Consider the following 19899-nt stretch of genomic DNA (forward strand, 5'->3'; position numbering starts at 1 on the left):
TAAAAAACAAAAGAGCACTGTTTCTCTTAAAATATTATATGGATTCTTTACTCAAAATATTATACCATTTAATGTCTGAATTTTGAGAATTTAAGTTGAATTTTAGTCTCTGATAGTTCATAGCAGTCAAAAGTCAATACAGGTATCTTTAAACTCTACATTTTTAAAAATAATGCTCTTAAAAGCTATATAAACATTATTGATATAAGGAACTGAACTATATGGGATTATACTTTCAAAGGTTTTCTGATTTGAAAATAGAAGTGCATATCTGATTTTTCCATTTTTTAGAATTTAAATATATGTAACATGATATATTAAAAATGTGTAATATCATGAGCACATATCATGAAATCAGTCATCTACTAAAACTTTTGCCCCACTCATTATTATGTTTCATTAGTTGAGGAAATAGTCCAAAATTCCTTTAAAAAATATAGTTCTAGATACAAATATAACCTAATGATATCCTAAAACTTCATACTTTTTTAAGAAATGAAAACGGAAGAATGCACATAGCAGATTCCTTTAGCTTAAACAGGGCCTTTATGTAATACAACATTTTACCTCCTTTCTATGTCTGAGGATGAGATTTGGCTCCGATAGAAGAGAGAACAAAAGACCATGACCCTGAATGTTATGACAGTAGGAGATAAAAGGCTTAAACACAGAAAAAGATAAGTTAGCACTCTAAATTCCAGAGAATCTAGGTTAAATAAAGAAACCTTTTCGTTTGAACCAAGAAATGGGATAGGGGGAAGTGTAATGCCCTTTAAATGAAAATCTAAGGTTGTATTCATGAAAAATCATACTTCAGCCAGAACCTGTTCTGCTATAAACTAGTATCATATTTCAGAGTATTAGTATTTCAAAAAGCAAGAAAAAATTATTTCAATGACTACATACTGAAAGTTGTCCAGACAAGAATTGTGGAACATCCCTCAGCATTCCAGGACTCATGGGAGAAGTAACAGAAATGGAAGGACGATCCATTTTTTGAGATTCAAATGAGCTAGAACCTGAAATGATAATTTTGCATTTAGGGTAGAAACAGAAATTTTTCATTTATATCTAACAATGCAACTTTGAAATTATAAATTTCATACAAAATACCTAAGTTACAGTGTTTTAAAGGTGGTGACATTTTCAAAGTTCACTGTTATAATGGGAATCTCAGAACTGACAATTCCACTTAGACTGCTCTGTAACCCTACTGCCTTACAGGTTTAGAGATTCCCTGCCACTGTCCTGGGAGCATTCAGTTAGAAAACATTTGCTAAGATGCTATCATGCTATGTCAAATGGAACATGAACACATGAGAACACTTCTACCATAACAAATCAGTGTTAATTCAATTCACCTGGCAATTCACTTAACCACACAGTGCCCTAAGCTACTGTCTAATATTCAAACAAGTAAAGAGACATAGGATCATACATCTAAAACTAGAAGGATCCTCAGAGGCCATATAATCCAGACTCCCCATTTTTCAGATGAGTAAACAGAAGTCAGGGAGTTTAAGTGACTTGCCAAAGGTTACATAGGTAATAAGCATCAGAGGCAAGATTTGAACCCAAATATTCTCACTCAGTAGATATACTTTTTTCAAGTAACCAATTTACATTTGTAGATCAAGTTTGAACACTATGATTTCTTCACATTGATGAATATCACAGGTCTGGCTAATATAAATACTGAGTGAATTATCTATTAGTTTGCTTTAAGAAATTTTCATAAGTATTGAGTATTCTTTCTTCTTCAAACACCATCACCAAACTGCAATCTAATCAGGCACTGACTATTTGCAAAATATTTGCACTGCAAGTTTTATTGCTTAAGTACTTAAATTTGAAAAGTAGAAACCTAATATTTTGAAGAGTAGTTCGGTGGCACAGTGGATAACGCACTGGTCCTGGAGTGAGGAAAACCTTAGTTTAAATGGAACCTCAGAAACTTACTTAGCTGTGTGACCCTGGGCAAATCATTTAACTGTTTGCCTCAGTTTCCTTATCTGTAAAATGGACCAGAGAAGGAAATGTCAAATTGCTCCAGTATCTTTGCCAGGAAAATCACAAATGGGGTCACAAAGAGTGAGACAAGACTGAAACAAGTGAACAACATATTTTAAAGGTAAAACTAATCATTTAAAAAACTTTTTTTGTTCTCCACCATGGCACAATATTTATATTTTTATGAGTATATTGATTTGTACTAGGTTATCAAAATGTACAATTATACAAATAGAGAAAAATTTTGGATTCATTTATTATGAAATCAATTATATTCTCATAAAAAAACTTACTAGACTCCAGTTGTGCATGTGTACTATCAGGGATTCTGGGGATGTCTCTGAAAGAATGAAAAAGAGAAAATAGGAAAACTTTTCATAACTTTTTCAAATATTGGTAGAAGTAGTATTTTGCTCATTAATAGAATACTTACCCAACAATTAAATTGTTAAGTAGTTTGAGGACTTATAAAGTGTAAATTTATAAATGTATATATTCATGGTGAAGGGTTTATCATCTTTCTCAAAAGGTTCAATAAATATCAAATAAGTAGTCCTATTTTTGTCTTTTAGAGATGTACTACACCACTAGTTTAGTTAATCCAACAATACCTAGAGCCAATTTAGTATTATTCATTAAGAATATACTGAATTATTTTACTGAATTAAGCCATAGTGATAGATTTTTTAAACATGATGCACGCTTTGGATTGGCAACAGTACATATATGTGTGTATGTATGTTCATATGCATGTATGTATTGCCAGTAATATGTGTTCCATTTGAAAAGTTCCCCATCTCCAGCTGTGCAAAAAATAATTAAGGACATTTTTGCTTGAGCCTGGATAGATATATTAGGTTAAGTAATTTAGTGAATCATGTAATAAATCTCGTCAGTTATAGCTATCTACAACAATGTGAAAAAAAATATTAAACAAAATATAAAAATTACAGAATTATGCAAAAATGCCCTTTAAAGATTAAAAGTTCAAACCTTAAATTATCATTTGACTAAAGAATGGCAGAAGTTAGCAAAGTAAGACAAAATGGATGAAGCTTCCGGAATGAGGTGTATTATAAGACATAATTAAATAGAATTGTGATTATTTGCAGTCAAGGTTCAGATCGGCTAGAATTCTAATATTTAAAAAATGCATAGGAACAGGGTTTTAAAAAATTTACCCTTAATCTTGCATTCCCCTTGTAGTAATTTAGAATCTAGTGTTACTGCATTTAGTAATATTGATTAATTATATATTATTTCTCCCCACACAATAGCGAATGAGTGCCTATTGAATGGGAAAATAATTATAGTTTACTACTTTTTATGTAAGTTGCATGACATTTAGTCATTGTTTATGTTCTCTTTATCTGTTTTAGCTTATAAACTTCTAATAAGGACAGTTCTCCTAAAGGAGTCCTAACATAGTTTCATGTGCAAGAGCATACTTTTTGGTAATAATGTGGAAGATGTCACAAATGTCTTTTGCCACCCTCACATAATTCTCAATATTTTATATAGATAATACATTTTTGAGTCAAAAGCTAGAGAATGAACTATAATAAAAACCTAATCATTGAGGAATTTACTTTCACAAAATTTAAAAGCTGGAAGAGATTTAAGAAGTATTTTAGTCCAACACATGTATAGATCCGTCCATAAAAACCCCAACATGGGGTCATCTACTGTTTAATTTGAAGACTTAAAACTGGGGGAACCCATTACCATCTGAAACAGTCCCACTACACTTTCATTTAGCTCTGATCTTTAAAGAAGCCTATGTCTGGCTCCCTGAAACTTTCATCCATTGCTCATAACTCTGTCTGCCACATCCAAGCAGAACAAGTGTAATCCCTTTTCCACAGAGTTCCTACAGCTTCTCTGCCCCATTTTCTTCAAGTTATCCTCATAAAGCAAGGTCTTATATCCTCCACTATCTGATTGCCCTCCTCTGGATACTCTAGCTTGTCAATATCCTTTCTAACTATGTGGTACCCAAAACTGAACACAGTACTCTATGCTGTTTGACAGGATAGGATCATTAACCATCATTCATTCTCTTGATACTGTTTTTCTTAATGTAGCCTAAGATCACTTTATTTTTTTAACTGCCAGGTCACATTGCAGACTCATACTAAGTTTGTATTCCACTAAACCCCCTCAGACCTTTTTCATGTGATCTGAAGATCTATCTGAAGTCTATCCATTTATCCTTCATCTTATATTTGTGAGCTGATTCTTTGAATCCAAGTGTAAAACTTGCTTTATTAAAAATTATTTTATGTTTAACTCTTCATTTTGATATCAAATGCATTATTAAAACCAAAATAGTATTAATAGCAGTTTCCTTGTATTTTTCTTTATTTATCCTCCATCTATTCATAAATTTATCAATAGGATAAAGAAGTTATAATAAAAGAACATAATAGTGATCATGCCAAGGGATCAGTAGATGAACAAATCAACACTAATAAGCATAGACATGTAATTTTTATAATCCCATTACCAGGACTCACTGAGAGTGAGCCCTGGACATGAGTTTGAGCTATACTGTTTCCAGAGGACCCACTCATCTCATAACTATTGAAGAAGAAAAACCTGAGAGAGACCATGGGGAACAAGGAAGAATACAGCCCCACCCCCAGGAGTATGCACTGTAGGGATAGGATTGAGGGAGATGGGGAGGAGAGGAGCAGCTTGGGTTAGCAGGGGACAGGGTGAAACTGATGTTTGGTAGACTGGGATTTAGTATCATAGAGATAAGGAGAAAAAAGGATGGTGGGGGGAGATTGTTCACCACTACGGAATGAATCCAGATAGAGAATCAGCTAATAGAAAGAGCTCCCTGGATGAAGGCAGGTAAAAGGTAAGGAATGTGTGTGTGTGCCTATGTGTGCATGTGATATACAAATGTACTCTCTGAGTGTATAAAATTCAGTATTTTTTGGACATGACTGGGAAAGTGTTATGGATTCTTTGTGTGGGAGGTAGCAGAATATGTTTTATTACAGAATACAGAGAATATCAAACTGTACCACAATTAGAAATTTAAAGACATGGAAAACCAACTTACCCAATAGGCCTTGAAACCACAAGTTCCACTTGGGGCTCTGGTTTAGATTCTAGAATGATGTTGTAAACTTCCTCAAATGTAGCTCCCTGTAGTAACCTTCCATTCCATTCTAATACTTCATCACCTGTAGTTTATGGCAGAAATAATCATAGAAGTAAAAACTAACCTTAAGAATTGAACTTAAAGCATAAATAATTCTCAGGTGTCCCTGAACTACACAGGACAAAATTAAAACTATGGAGAGAAAAATACTATAGAGCAGCTCCAGTGGCTTAAAACATGACTGATCAGGAGAATTAGCATATTCATGAGCAAAAGAGACAATTTTAATATGAAATAAACAGCAAAGATGATCATGATAAATTCATCTATAATATCTTTCTAGTAATTATAGTTCTAGACTTCATAAAATAAAAATTGATTTCTTATATAGAAATTTCTGTTCCCTACATCTGAATGTATATGTGTATATATACATACATATATATGTTTATGTATAAATGGTACATATATAGTGTATGTATACATATGCATCTGTGTATGTGTGTATGTTGTATTAGCTGATCCTCCTACTCACAAACTGAATTTGGGGATTGCTCACAAATTTTTATTCTTTTTTAAATCATAAATTTGTTTCCTACCTTACAAGGTATTTATTTCCTCTCACAAATCAGAGGTTATAATAAAATACTATTATAAACTAAAGAGGAACAAGTATAAGATGAAAAAATTAAAAGTACTCTTGCCAAGTGTGATTTAGTAAATGCCGGTAATAATCTCATTACAGAATAAAGGCTTATATGGAACATGAGTGAGCATTTCAGTACTACGCAGATCACTTTACAAAGTACTGTAATTTTTATACTTTCATGTTCAAGATCTGAAATAAATAATCTAAGATAGAAACATACCTGGTCTAAGGTGCCCCACAGTATCAGCTAAACTTCCTTTTTTAACTTTGGTGATAAATGCGCAAAGTCGACCTGATTCAGTCATCTTTCCTCCTACAACCTGTTTGAAATAGGAAAATTTTATAAGATTAATGGTAAGATGAATAATGTTGAAAATTCAAGTGAATGTCAATTATTTTTATTATTCTATTTCTTCAAATATAGTCTTTAAATTAAATTAAATTTACATTAAATCAAACAGGGTACCTAGGTGGCCAATGGATAGAGCCCTAGGCTCGGAATCATGAAGACTCATTTTCATGAGTTCAGACCTGGCATCAGATTCCTATTAGCATGCTGTGTGACCCTGGGCACATCATTTAACCCTACTCGTAGAGTTCTTCATCTGTAAATTGAACTGGAGGAAGAAATGGCAAACCACGCATGCCAGTTATCCTTGCCATGAAATCCCCTAATGGGGTCACAGAGTTAGAAATGACTGAAAAACTGAACATCAACAACAAAAACTTTATAGTGGGATTTTATCTAAAAGATACAGTATTATTTTTTAAATCCAGTATTTTCATTACTATGTCATTTTCATAAAGCTGGTTCTGTTCTTTGTGCTTCAACTTCCTTCCCAAAGGATGGAAATTCCTAAGATCTTGAGTCAATGTCATCCCAGGCAGGCAGATCCAATAAAGATCCTAAGTGATTCAGAATGATAAGAAAAGGGCCCTATTCTTGTATGATACACAGAATAATAACCTATGATGATGATGATTACTAATAAAAATTATGAGAGCAAATATTAATACAGTATATTTTAGGTTAGTGCAGAATCTTCACTAACTCCTTAAACTGGTTCCGCCTTACTCCTGAATCATAACACCCTCGTGATATTCAAGTGCATTCTGATGAAGCAATCCAAGGGGGCTAGTTGAGCAATCATCAACATCAATGAGATTCTGACATTTTCTTTATTAGCCTAATTCATAATCACCATTCACACTCTACAGTTTGAAACTACTAAAATTAAATAAAAATTGCTAACATGATCTCTTCAATATCTGTCCAGAGAGCTCCAGAATAAGGGAATAATAAGAATGACTTTCACTTTGCTCTCATGCTTGTGTCTTCCCTCTGTCAAATGCTCATGTGTCATTCACACTGCTGATATCAAATACCTTGCAAGTCAATTTATTACTTTCCAAAAGCTTTATATATTTTTAAGTTTTCTCAATCAATAAAACCTATTAGAAAAGTCTTAATTCAAATGAATGAAATATCTACTTAAATGAACAGCAGTATACTTTTCAGAAAGAATTACTCCTTACAAACATTTGTTATTGTTTCATGTACCTTGGAAAAAGAAAAATATGTCTCTAAATGATCATGGATCCTTGCAAAGAAATTAGAGATGACAATGATCATGTAATATTTTTAAATTTAACATAAAACTTAATGTTATGTAAATTTTTTATTTTCTACTTTATTAGACCTTTTTTAGTAATATAAACATAAAATGCTTAAAATGGAGTTATGTAGAAAAAATTTTTATGACATTGATCTATTGTTCTGAAACTAAAATTTGAGCTCTTGAATAAAGCGAAAAGCATATGAATTAAAGAAACTATAAAGTGTAAAGGATTCATAAAATATTAATGTATTGATACATAAAAGCATGCATCAATAAAATATTCAGACTTAGGTAAATAACTCATGTCAAAAGAAAATAACTTGTTCACTTTTGATGTAAAGCACATTTTTAAAAATTGACATGCATTAATAGTATTTTAGTGAGCTATGTACATTAAAATGCATGTAATCTTTTAAATGCTATCTCTGGTAAAAAAGAGATTTTGAACAATAAAGACAAATACTCATGAACTACTTAAAACAAGAAAAATAAAACAACACAATCTGACATCTTTTATTTTTCCATTAACACACTGAAAGAAAAGGGGCATCTTATGGAAAAGGGGTATCTCATCAAAGTATTATATTTTTTATTACTAACCTTCAACCCAAGCATTGCTCCTGAATCTCTGGGGACACTTCCATCTTTCAAGCGCTTGTTTAATAAAATACAACCAATCAAACGGTCTCCATCTTTGGATGGCTGCCAAGTTACAGGATGCTAAAATAATGCATTAAAATGTTAAAATTATTTTAAGATAAAATCACTCTCACATTTAATGTTTATTAAATTTCACAATGTCATAAAAACCTTATGAGTGCACAAATACCTTTTTAGTCTTGAAAATAATAATAAAAAAATTTTCCACAACCTTCAATTTACTTAAAGATTGCATTGGAATAAAACCTCCCAGTGTCCTGACTCTAAGTATGGATTATATAGGATGCTACATTTAAGACATTAAATATATATGCACACATATATAATATGATTCAGTTAGATATTATGGAAAAGGTTAAAATTCACAAAAATGATGATGGTCCAAAGAAATTAAAATTTCTATAAATATGTAAATTGTATCTATTGGAGCAAAATTTTTAAAAATTATAAATGGCCTTATTACTCTATGAATAAAAAGGGCAAATCATTGTTAAGAGAATACTATAGTTTGAACCAATGCTAAAGGCAAATATATCTTTCTAGGTTCAAATACTATGCATGTATATGAAAACAATATCCTGTACCAGTTACTTTTTATTCTCATTGACACATTAAATAACTGAACCAAATTTAACAGTAAGACTGGGGTTAAGCACTGACTTTTTGGAAGTGCACTGATTCTTTCAGATCTCTGGATCCATTTTGTAAATTGCCTATTCCCATTCTCTCAGTGACACCCAAGAATGTCCTGAAAGTGTTAACTGACCTTCAAAACTTTAGTAATTAATTTATTTCCTTTCTCAGTAGCACAGCTAGAGCTTTATAAATGAGGTCCCTATACCATTATGGATTACATGATGAATAGCAAATCAGGTGTTTTGTGCAGTCATATTAGTTCCACAATTATCCAAAAGATTCATGCTTATCTTCATGCAAAATTAGCAGGCAAAAGGCAAGACCCCAAAAATTACATCCATGTGTTAAAAATGATAGACCCCAATTCCTACCAAACTAAAAGCAAAAGTAACAAATACCATAGCAGGTGGCAATGGTTCTAGCACTAAATAAGGCTGCACAAAAAAAAAAAATGCTATGGCAATTAAATAAAAGAACAAAATGACAGTGAAAGGGAAAAAAGAAAAACAATGTTTTATGCAAATTTCTCCCTTTTACCTGGGATTCAAACTATTAATCATTTAAATTCATCCCAAGGAACACATGAACAATCAAATAAGCCAATCAAAAATTGTTCATTTTTATTTACTTTGTAGGTTATCGTAACCATACAAATTCCTTTTATTCAATCGGACCATAAGACCATCCTTTTGTTCCTGTTTTGTTTTGTTTTGTTTCTTGTGCTGCCAAATAGTGGGGGAAAAAAACAGCCAAGCAAGCAGGAGTTTTTGGTTTTGTTTTTCTTTTCTGCACCTTAAGAAATACTACATTGTCTCTGAAAATACCCCATCTTTTATACTGTGTACTGTTTGAATGAGTGACAGAGAGCAAACGAAGACCAAAATGAGCAAGTTAAAAGGCAGGCTCCACAATCTCAGTCAGTACCTTATCGCTATGGCTATGCTCCTCGTTTAGAGTCGTGCTACTACACGTATCTACCCCAGAGTCCTTAATCTGAGGCTCAGACCATTCCAAGTCCTCTTCCAAAGAGTGGCCACCAAAAGACACCATTTTCTTTTGTCTCTCAGACCTGGTGTTAGAGTCCGACAAAACTGCCTGCTCACTAGTTTTTCTTTTTCCCTTTTGACTGTCCCCTAAAAGGTGTGGGATAAAAAAAAGGAAACAAAAAAGAAAACATGCAAAGGTGTAAATAAAACAAAGGAAAAGTGAAATGATAAAGGAACAAATGGTAAGGCTCCACATGTCTCACCAAAGACATTGGGGATGCCTCACTGGTATGCCAAGACGTATGATCCAACCAGTTGTAATCCATGTCTCCTGTGAGAGTCAGACAGACAAGAGAGTGCAGTAAAGGAAAAGGTGAAAGGACAGACAAAGACATAATAAACATTTTAAAGTTCATGTAATACTATCTGATTTTAGGCCCTTTCTCTGTAGCACTCATTATAGCTACCAAGAGAAAGCTAAGACTACAGAGGGATGAAATACATGAAATGTAGACTGTGATGTATGTCTCTAATCTAGTCAGAAAACTGCACTACACAACTAAAATTTTTTGAGAGAGAAATTGTCTTGTATATGTAACATATACCACTAATGAATTTGAAAATAATAACCATAAATAGACTAAAACTGTAATGCCTAGAAACTTTGATAAAGAAAGAAAAGCAGTTTACTTTATGATTTTTAATACTAGTCTATGTAAGTAATTTTAGGTTCCAGAGGTTATTATAAACCATTTTCAGAATTAAATGTCTTACCAATGACAAAATATTTAAGTAATCAAATGTTTTGACCCAATCTATAATTTTATTTTAACATATTGTTGAAAAGCATGTCAAGAGATCCTAGATGGTTAAAAAAAGAAAGAACTGATCACATAGAAGATGAATTCTCTGTGAAATTCAATCATGTATCTAAGATTAATCAATTCTTGTTGGTAAAGTTAAGTGAACTTAGAATTTGGACCTATTGGGCAGTTGCTATGGTATACTTTTCAATATTTTCCCTAGAAGACAGACTTTTTATTCATACATCATGAAAAGAATTTTAACTTTATGTTATATTGAAATTATATGCTCCAGAGAATTTATGTAATTATAAGTTTAAAGAAATACTTATGTTATATACTCATTTCTAACTTAATTTACTTTTACTCTAAATAGAAACAATTTTTAGTGACAGTCTCCATTTTTACCACCCATTCTTACTGTTTTTTTCTTACTTCTTCAATATTTAAATGCCTTTTTTCGTGAAAACATTACAACATGTGCACACATATCCCAATTTTTAAATTTATGAATTAAAGAACAGAATACCATAAGCCTGTTTAGGAAAACTCCTTGTCTAGAATATGGGAGACATGAATAAATTCATCAGGACAGTCTTCTTCTTCCCCACCCCTCAACCCTGTTACCTTATTATGAGCAGAAGAAAAAGAGATTTATGTCCTCTAGAGTTTTAGGGGCCTGAGCTTATTGAGTTTACTAAAATGGAACGCTGGTTTGTTTTTTTTTTACAAGGAAAGAAATTAAATTTTGTCTTCATTTACCAGCATCAGTACCCTTGTTCTTTATATTTCTTGTGACAGACAATAGAAAGAGTATACAAAAGAGTATACAAAAAAAAGATAAAGATAAAAACAGTAACTGACTCCGTAACATAAAATCTAATTTTAGCCTGAACATTTCTCTTCTCTTTTAATATTCCTGTTCAAGTTGTATAAGCCATCTTATTTGACTATAACAAAAGCTCTTTCACTGATGGAATTCAGTTGTTTTAAGATCACATAAGTAGCCTCAAAGAATCCTAGATCTTAAAAAAATGGTCTATTTTGTAAGTTGTAGATAATTAAAATGTTAAAGTTTTCTTTGAAAATTACATATTTAGTGTAGTTGCTTATTTGAATCTGTGGTGTTATTAAGTTTATAAAAAAGCTCATAATATCACATTATGTCTAAGTATTGAAGTTACAGGCACCGATTTTGAGGAATTATAAAAAAAATTTTTTTAGATTATTTGGAAAATAAATAGGAAGAGAAGTGAAATAAAACATGGCATTCATCTATCAATTTAAAACATATAAAACATCTGCATTTATTATTTCATTTGATCTCCACAACAATCTTATGTATATAGTATGTTATAACTATTTTACCAGTGCAGAAACAGATTATGAGCTGAAGGGGCGTACACAATGTTGCCAAGCTAATAAAGTGACAGAGCCAGCAACTGCCCCCAAAGCCTAAGGATCCCAATGCAGAACTTTTTTACCCCAATTTGAAATTTCTAATGTAACTTTTAACAGACAGCCATCTATAGTAAAAGAAAAAATAATTCTGATTTTGTGCCTTTATGAGCATTATTTCCACTATGACTTTCATTTAAACATGTGGGCTACATTTAGGAAGCCAGATTGTATAGGTATGGAAATACAATATGAGTTAGCAATTCTAGGACAAACTACCTGATTGTTAGAGAGAAGAGCAAGTATAAAGCAGATAAAAACCTGGTTGATTTGTTGACCACGAAGAAGAGGCAAGAATTTGAAAAAGAGGACTGAGTGTGAAACTCCAGACACAACTGGTCCAAGGATACAATAAATTTCTGTAACTGGCTGAACTGGCTGACTGTTCTGTGTTCCAAAAGAGTATTCAAAAAAGGAAAATTTTCCTTCTTAAAAGAAAAGATGCACTCAGCTAAAACTAGGACCTGACAGAACTCCTTGTCTAGAGAAACAGGAAAGGAGAAGAGGGATTTTCCTGATACTTATATATCTGATACTACATATGTAAAACATGTTTGCCTGTCTAAAAGAACAGAACTTCAAAATCTCTGGAATCTAAGCTAAAGGTTAAACCCATTCTTTCTCTTAGAGAGGGAGAGAGAGACAGCTCCTCAGCTGATGATTAGTTCAAATCAGAAACTAGAAACAGAAAGAAGTTCATCAACCAAGGATCCAGTAGAAGCAGCCTAGCAGTCACCATAGGATCAACAGATAGAAGCAAACCTCAGTAGAGACAAGACCAGCAGGAGATACACAATGCCAGGAAGAGAAAACAGTGACAGCCCTGTAGTTTGGGAATTTATGAGTTGCACCTCTATGCAAGTATCCTGGCTATCCACAGTCTTTACATGTGTTCCTCTCCATGTGTATTCTCCAGATACGTCCAGAGAACTCCTATACTGTAACAGTATAAGGGAATAGAGAGAGATAGGTGGTAGGTGTGTGTATATATGTGTGTTTGGGTATCTACATATATATACACATGTATGTATGTGTGTACATAGATGTAAACGTATAGACAGGTGTATAGATATATACATGCACACATACATATATATTAGGGGGGAAATGTTCTACAATATATTTTGTTTCGTATATCAACATCATTTTTGAATGTGTCTGTAATCCAGGGGTAGGGAACCTATGGTCTTGAGGCCACAAGTTCCCCACCCCTCCTTTAACCCCTTCAATACCAAGCAAGACTTCCTTCATTTCAAAGACTAAAAAAGGAGGGGAAAGTAGTTTAGAAAGCTAAACATGTCAGTGGGTACTAACAATATGTGCACTGTTCCTCACTCATAATCTCTCACTTCTGCAAAGAAAGGAGGAGCTGCATTTTCTCAATTCTTATTCAGATATGAGTTTACTTATTATAATTGTAAAGCCTTCATTTTAATTTTTTGTTATTTAGTTTTATATTATTGTAGTCATATATACAAACATATAAATATACTTACATACATGCATGGTTTCCATGCTTCTTAGTTCACTCTCTATCAGTTCGTAACATACTTACATGATTCTGTTAATTTTTCATATTATATTTACAGAAGCACTTTGTATAATAGAAAAGAACGGGAGACAAATTTTATTCTTATCATTTAGAAATGGCTTAAAAATTGTGGTATATGAATGGAATAGAATATTACTAAGCTTTAAGACATAATGAATGTGATAAATCACAGAGAAACATTTAGAAGACTTCTATGAGAAAAAGGAAAAGTTTGTGCAAAAATATAACAGCTCTTTTTGTGGTGGCAAAGAATTGGTGAGATTCCCATCTGAAAAATGTCTGAACAAGATGTACTATATGATTATGATGGAATACTATTGTGCTATGAGAAATGACAAAGAGGATGGTTCCAGAAAAAGAAAAAAAACTAGGAAGAATGAAATGATCAGAATCAAGAGAACATTCTACACAGTAATAACAATATTATAATGATGATCAGCTGTGAAAGACAGCTGTTCTGATCAAGACAATAATCCAAGACAGTTCAGGGGACCCAGGCTGAAAAATGCTATTCCACCTCAACAGAAAGAACTGATGAACTTTTGAGTACATATGGAAGCATACTTTTTAAAAAACTCTCTTTAGTTTTCTTCTCTTCTTTTTGTCTCTTTCCTTTTACAATGTGACGAATATGGAAACATTTTATATGAAAAGAATACTCGTATGAACTGGTGGAAAGTAAGCAAGCAGAACCAAGAAACATAAAAATGATAACTGCTTACATAAAAAAACAATAATGGACTTGTGATTTCATTGGCATAGATAACTCTTAGATAGGGAAAATTCCTCTAATAATACAGGTCAGCAACTTTTCTGCAACTTAGAAGCTTAAGAATTGCCTGGATCCCTAAGAGGCTGAGGGTCTCTGTGACAGAGGTAGGACTAAACAAGGACTTCTTATCTTTGAGGCTTGCTCTCAATCCACTAAATCACACTGCCTTCTTCCTCCCTCTTTCCTTTGCCCTCACCCTCACCCTGTCTCTCATATATTGATATTAATATCTATTTGTGTATGAATATGTATATATGTGTGCATATATATATATATTTACTTTTAAAATCTCTACTAACAATTTTAATAAAAACTTTCTTGTTCTTTGCATATTAAAATACTTGTGCTTGCTGAGGACTGTTAAGCTCACAATACAGATATGTAATTTTAAAAATTGGAGTGACCAAGCTTTGACCCAAATAAGATATCTAAAAGTGTATCTCCTTTCTTTGCAGTGATGGGGTGTAAAACACTGCATGTAATGTAAGAACTTAGATAATATGTTAGTTAATTTTGTTAAACTGGTTTTGTAAACTCTTTTTAGTCTTTGTTTTAAGGAATAGTTTTCTGGAGGAGGGAAGGGCATATTAGGTAATATAGATGTTATTAAAAACACAAAATACTATTTTTAAAAATGATCTCATAACCATAGCTGTGGAAGGAATGGTCCTTTTCAAATTGTCTTTTAATGGCATGACATTTAATATTCAGGTCACTGATCTATTTTGAGTTTATTATTATATGTGATGTAAGATATTGGTATAAAACTAATTTCTGACAAACCTCAGCTTTTATAGAAACATTTGCTATTTCATTAAGTGTTTACAACTTGAACCAATTCTAATGACTAGAAATAAAAACAATAAATACTTCAATAGATGCTTGTGACCAATAGTTTTTGAGTGTTTAGAGACCTACAGTGAATCTTGAACCTTGATTGGTCTATTTGGGAATATTCTCGTGCAAATGAGGGTACCCATAAGTATTATATAAATCAGACTTAAGTATTATATAAATCTAAGTGCTATCAAACCATTAACTAATGCTGCTTGTTAGAATTCACTAGGAAACCAAGTCAAGACCATTTTCTTGCCTTTTCTTTAAAAAAGGGAAACATTTGCCTATCTCTAGTTCTGTGAAATCTTTTTAATTAAGAATGACTTTTTTAAGATTATTGAAAAAGATGTACAGCAATAATAATAATATCCATAAATTCTTTCAGTACCCTGGTAAGTAGTTCTTTCAGTACTGGTAAGTTTAGTTCATTGAGTAAAGTTGGGTGCCAGCATAGGTTTCCATTCCCTGATAATAATTTTTGTTCCATATTTCCCAGTGCAAGAACCATTTTCCCTAGAAAAAAAACCAACCTACAACAAAACAAGGAATTTTGTTCTTAGGAGTTGAGCTCTTCCTCATAGTTGTTTTTCTTATGTCATGAATGAATGAAGCACTTATTAAGCATTTACTATGAACAAATCTCCTTTTTCCCTATTGAATTGAAACCTGACCTTTTTTCTATTGAATTAGGCATATTTCATTGCCATATTTCAATCCTCCTCACATCTCAACAAATATCAACAATACTTATGCTTAGCAGAGACCTATTTTATGCAGAGAGAATACTGTTGTATAGCAGCACAGAAACAAAGTAGAAACAAAAACATATCTAACAGCCTACTTAGGAGCCTTTTAATTAAAAAAGCTATCCAGTTGCTTCTCTGACCAAGCAGATGGTCAAGAAAGAGAATTTGTTTTAAAAGAAGATAATATATTTCTACTACTCTGAAAAGCAGAATTCTGTGATTTAAAATATATTTATATTGCAGTTTGTATGTGTAGGTATATATGTGTTTAAACATACACAGAGGGAGAGAGACTTATATTTATATATGCGTATACACACACACACATATATAGTATATATAGACTTTTGATCCCTTGGACAGGCATACCTAAGCAAATGAATGGAGGATTTTTATTGATAAAGTAGGGCAGTATATTACTGTCCCCTTATAGCATATCTGTTATACATGTTATATGTAATTCCTTTGCCACTTTCATATTCTGTGAAGAGTTGAATCAGTAACATTGTCAGTCAGGATAACTTCCAGTTTTACACCATCGGTTTGAAGAAAATGTGACAGAATCTGAGGTGTGAAGTATGAACTATGTTTCTACAGGACTTGGAGTATGGGGAGTTCAGTGGTATAATCAAGTCTATTACTTATTGAAGGTCCAAGTAGCCTTCAATTCTAGAGAGAAACTTGTCTTTCTCACAGAACAAACACCTCTGGGGTTATTCCTAGACTGAAGGAAACTTCGAAGCCCATGGCAATTTTGTCACTACGAAGCAAAAAAAATTGCTAAGGTTCTGTGGGAATTGGTCAGTGACAACCATTTACAAAGAACTGTGCTGAGTTCTAAGGAGAATATAAATATAACTTAAATACTGCCCTGGCCCTTGGGGAGCTTATAATCTAAGAAAGGAGTTAATAAATGTGAACAAATTTTATTCATAATAAAAAATGAAATGGAATGTATACCTAAGACAGACAAACAAATTACTCTGAAATAGTCAAGAAAAGATTATTTCCTACTCTTTTTCAGTTGACATCTTTTATTTTTGTACCACCTTCAATTACAAATATATCTCTACCCCTTTGCTACCCAGAAAGCAATCCTTCATAAGAATAAAATATAAGAATAATTTTTCTTAAAGTTCAGAAAACTATCCAACACATCAAGCACATCTGATAAAATATGCAGTGTGGAAATGCAAAGGTTCTTCTGCAAAAAAGAAAAGGAGGTATAATTGTTCATCTCTTCTTTGAGAATAAGCACATACATTTTTTGCGTGGTTTATTATATGTACATTGTTACAATCATTTATATGTATATTATAATATATTTTACAAAATTTACAATATTTACTTTTCCTAGTTCTGCTTACTTCACATTTTATCACTTCATATAATTGTTTTCATGTTTCTCTAAAGACTTCAGCCTTTTTGTAAAATGTTTTAAAGCACAGTAATATTGCATGACATTTAAATATTGTAATCTGTTTTGTCATTCTCCACTTGATGGGAATCTACTTTGGTTCCAATTAGGTTCAAAGGACTTTAGAGGTCATCTTGTCCAGCTCCCCCTGATTATACATATGAGGAACCTGAGAATCAAGGAGTATAATTATTGACAGAAAGTCACACAGAGAGTAAATGTCAGAGGTAGCATTTAAATCAAACTCGTTTGACTGCAGAGTCAATGTTCTTTTCACTATGCCATGGTGCCTTCCAGCATGAATCTCTCACTCCTTACCTACTCATCTGTAACACTTTTATTTCCTTATATTTTCATCTACTCATTTCACTTAATTCAAAAATTATTTATTCATTCATAAATACATAATCATCCAGTAAGACTTCACCAAATGTTTTAGTGTCTTTCCAGCACAGTAAGAAATATAAAAGAAGTATAAAAAATTAAAGAATTTTAATCCTAGTTTGTGAGAAAAGATATATACAAAACAATAACTAGCTTTTACATAGTGTTGTTTTTGTCCTTAATACTTGAAAAGGACAAATGACACCACAAAATTGGAGTCATGGTAAAGTATGTTTAACTGTGGCTGATCAGTACAGTAAGAACTTGAAAGACTCTACCACAGTTTGGGCACAAATAGTCTATCTGAACATTTGGGATGAAGATGTCTCTAGGTTTGTGCATTTCATGTTTGCTTTATGCTACTATTATTCTGCTTTGCTCAAAGAGTATCATCCCTTCTTTGATGTGGGCATCATCAGGGGCCATTTTCAGTCATTCTGATCTAAATCGTGCCACTGGACCCACATGGCTCCAGAAGAGAAAGTGAAACTGCTGGCCTTGCACAGCATGCCCTCTCTTAAATCCAATTCTCTTGCAAGTCACGGCATCATCTTCATGAAGTCATGGTCCCTCTTCAAGAACAAAATTCAAACAACAATCATGTTGGGTGGGCTTGTGCTAATGTCTCTCATTTGTCACAATCAATAATAAAGTTCGGTTATATACCACTTTTGATTTGCATAGTACATTACAAATATCTCATTTGATCTTCCCCAAAACCCTGGGAGCTAGCTGCCATTAATATCCCTATTTACAAATGGGAAAGTGAATTACCCAGGTTCACATACTAAGTGTCTGAGGCTGGATTTGAACTCAGATTTTCCTAACATTCAGTCCAGCATATTATGCACTGCACAAACTAGTTGCCTCAACTAAAGAACAATTTTAAGATAATCAAGACAGAAAATGCCACATACTGAATACCTAATCATGAAATAATACATAGTTGGGGAGATATCATTATCATTCATGTTTACTCTAGCAAAGTTTCTTCTAGAAGGATATTTGCTTTAATTAAAAGACACTGGGGAAATACAGGATAAATTTTTAAATTAATTTATTTCTTTTTAGTTTTCAACAGACACTTCTACAAGATTTTGAGTCCCAAATTTTCTCCCAATCTCTCACCTCCACCCACTCCAAGACAACGTGCATTCTAATTACCACTCCCCCCGTCATACTCCTTGCTTCTCTTATCGTCATCCCCTCTATTTTCTTGTAGGGGAAGACAGATTCCTATACCCATTGCCTTTGTATCTTATTGCCCAGTTGCATGTAAAAACAATTTTTAACATTCATTTTTAAAATTTTGAATTCCAACTACTTTCCCTCCCTCCCCACCCATTCCCACTGAGAAGGCAAGCAATTCAATATAGATTCTACATGTGTAGTTATGCAAAACACTTCCATAACAGTTATATTGTGAAAGACTAACTCTGTTTTCCTCCATCCTATCCTGCCCCCTATTTATTCTATCCTTTCTTTTGACCCTATCCCTCCTCAAAAGTGTTCACTTCTAAATACCTTCTCCTCCCATCTGCCCTCCCTTCTATCATCTCCTTCAACCTCAACTTATCCCCTTACCCTCCTACTTTCCTGTAGCGTAAGACAGATTTTCATACCAAACTGAGTGTGCATGTTATTGCCTCCTGAAATCAAATGTAATAGAGTAAAGGTCACTCTCTCCTCTCCCCTTTTCCCCTCCACTGAAAAAGCTTTTTCTTGCCTCTTTTATGTGAGATAATTTGCTCCATTCGATTTCTCCCTTTCTGCTCCCAATATATTCCTCTCTTACTCATTAATTTTATTTTTTTAGATATCATCCCTACCTACTCAACTCACCTTGTGCCCTCTGTCTATATGTATATAATCCCTCCAACTACTCTAACATTGAGAAAAGTCTCAAGGGTTACAATTATGATCTTTCCATGTAGGAATGCAAACAGTTCAACTTTAGTAAGTCCCTTATGATTTCTCTTTCCTGTTTACCTTTTCATACTTCTTTTGATTCTTGTGTTTGAAAGTCAGATTTTCTATTCAACTCTGATCTTTTCATCAAGAATGCTTGAAAGTCCTCTATTTCTTTGAATGACCATTTTTCCCTCTGGAGCATTATACTCAGTTTTGGTAGGTGATTCTTGGTTTTAATCCTAGCTCCTTTGACTTCTGTAATATCATATTCCAAGCCCTGCAATCCCTTAATGTAAAAATTGTTAGATCTTGTGTTATCCTGATTGTATTTCCACAATATTCAA

At 32.8% G+C, this 19899-nt stretch overlaps 1 protein-coding gene across 12 annotated transcripts in view; it reads right to left on the bottom strand.

Annotated features, from left to right (window-relative positions):
• Window positions 1-19899, bottom strand: part of RIMS2 (regulating synaptic membrane exocytosis 2) — an 842692-nt gene that overhangs the window by 407518 nt on the left and 415275 nt on the right. For 7 of the 12 annotated variants that reach the window (XM_072603307.1, XM_072603309.1, XM_072603320.1 and 4 more), the window contains 6 exons: window positions 9614-9822; window positions 7994-8113; window positions 5995-6094; window positions 5084-5207; window positions 2304-2350; window positions 907-1019 (listed from right to left, as the gene is read on the bottom strand). In XM_072603307.1, the coding sequence (XP_072459408.1) occupies window positions 907-1019; window positions 2304-2350; window positions 5084-5207; window positions 5995-6094; window positions 7994-8113; window positions 9614-9822 (713 nt within the window). Of the gene's footprint in view, window positions 1-906; window positions 1020-2303; window positions 2351-5083; window positions 5208-5994; window positions 6095-7993; window positions 8114-9613; window positions 9823-9938; window positions 10007-19899 lie in introns of all 12 variants that reach the window. The other 5 variants (XM_072603321.1, XM_072603311.1, XM_072603312.1 and 2 more) reach the window with 2 other exon arrangements.

This window comes from Notamacropus eugenii, chromosome 4, assembly GCF_028372415.1.
Source record: "Notamacropus eugenii isolate mMacEug1 chromosome 4, mMacEug1.pri_v2, whole genome shotgun sequence".
Classification (NCBI taxonomy): domain Eukaryota; kingdom Metazoa; phylum Chordata; class Mammalia; order Diprotodontia; family Macropodidae; genus Notamacropus; species Notamacropus eugenii.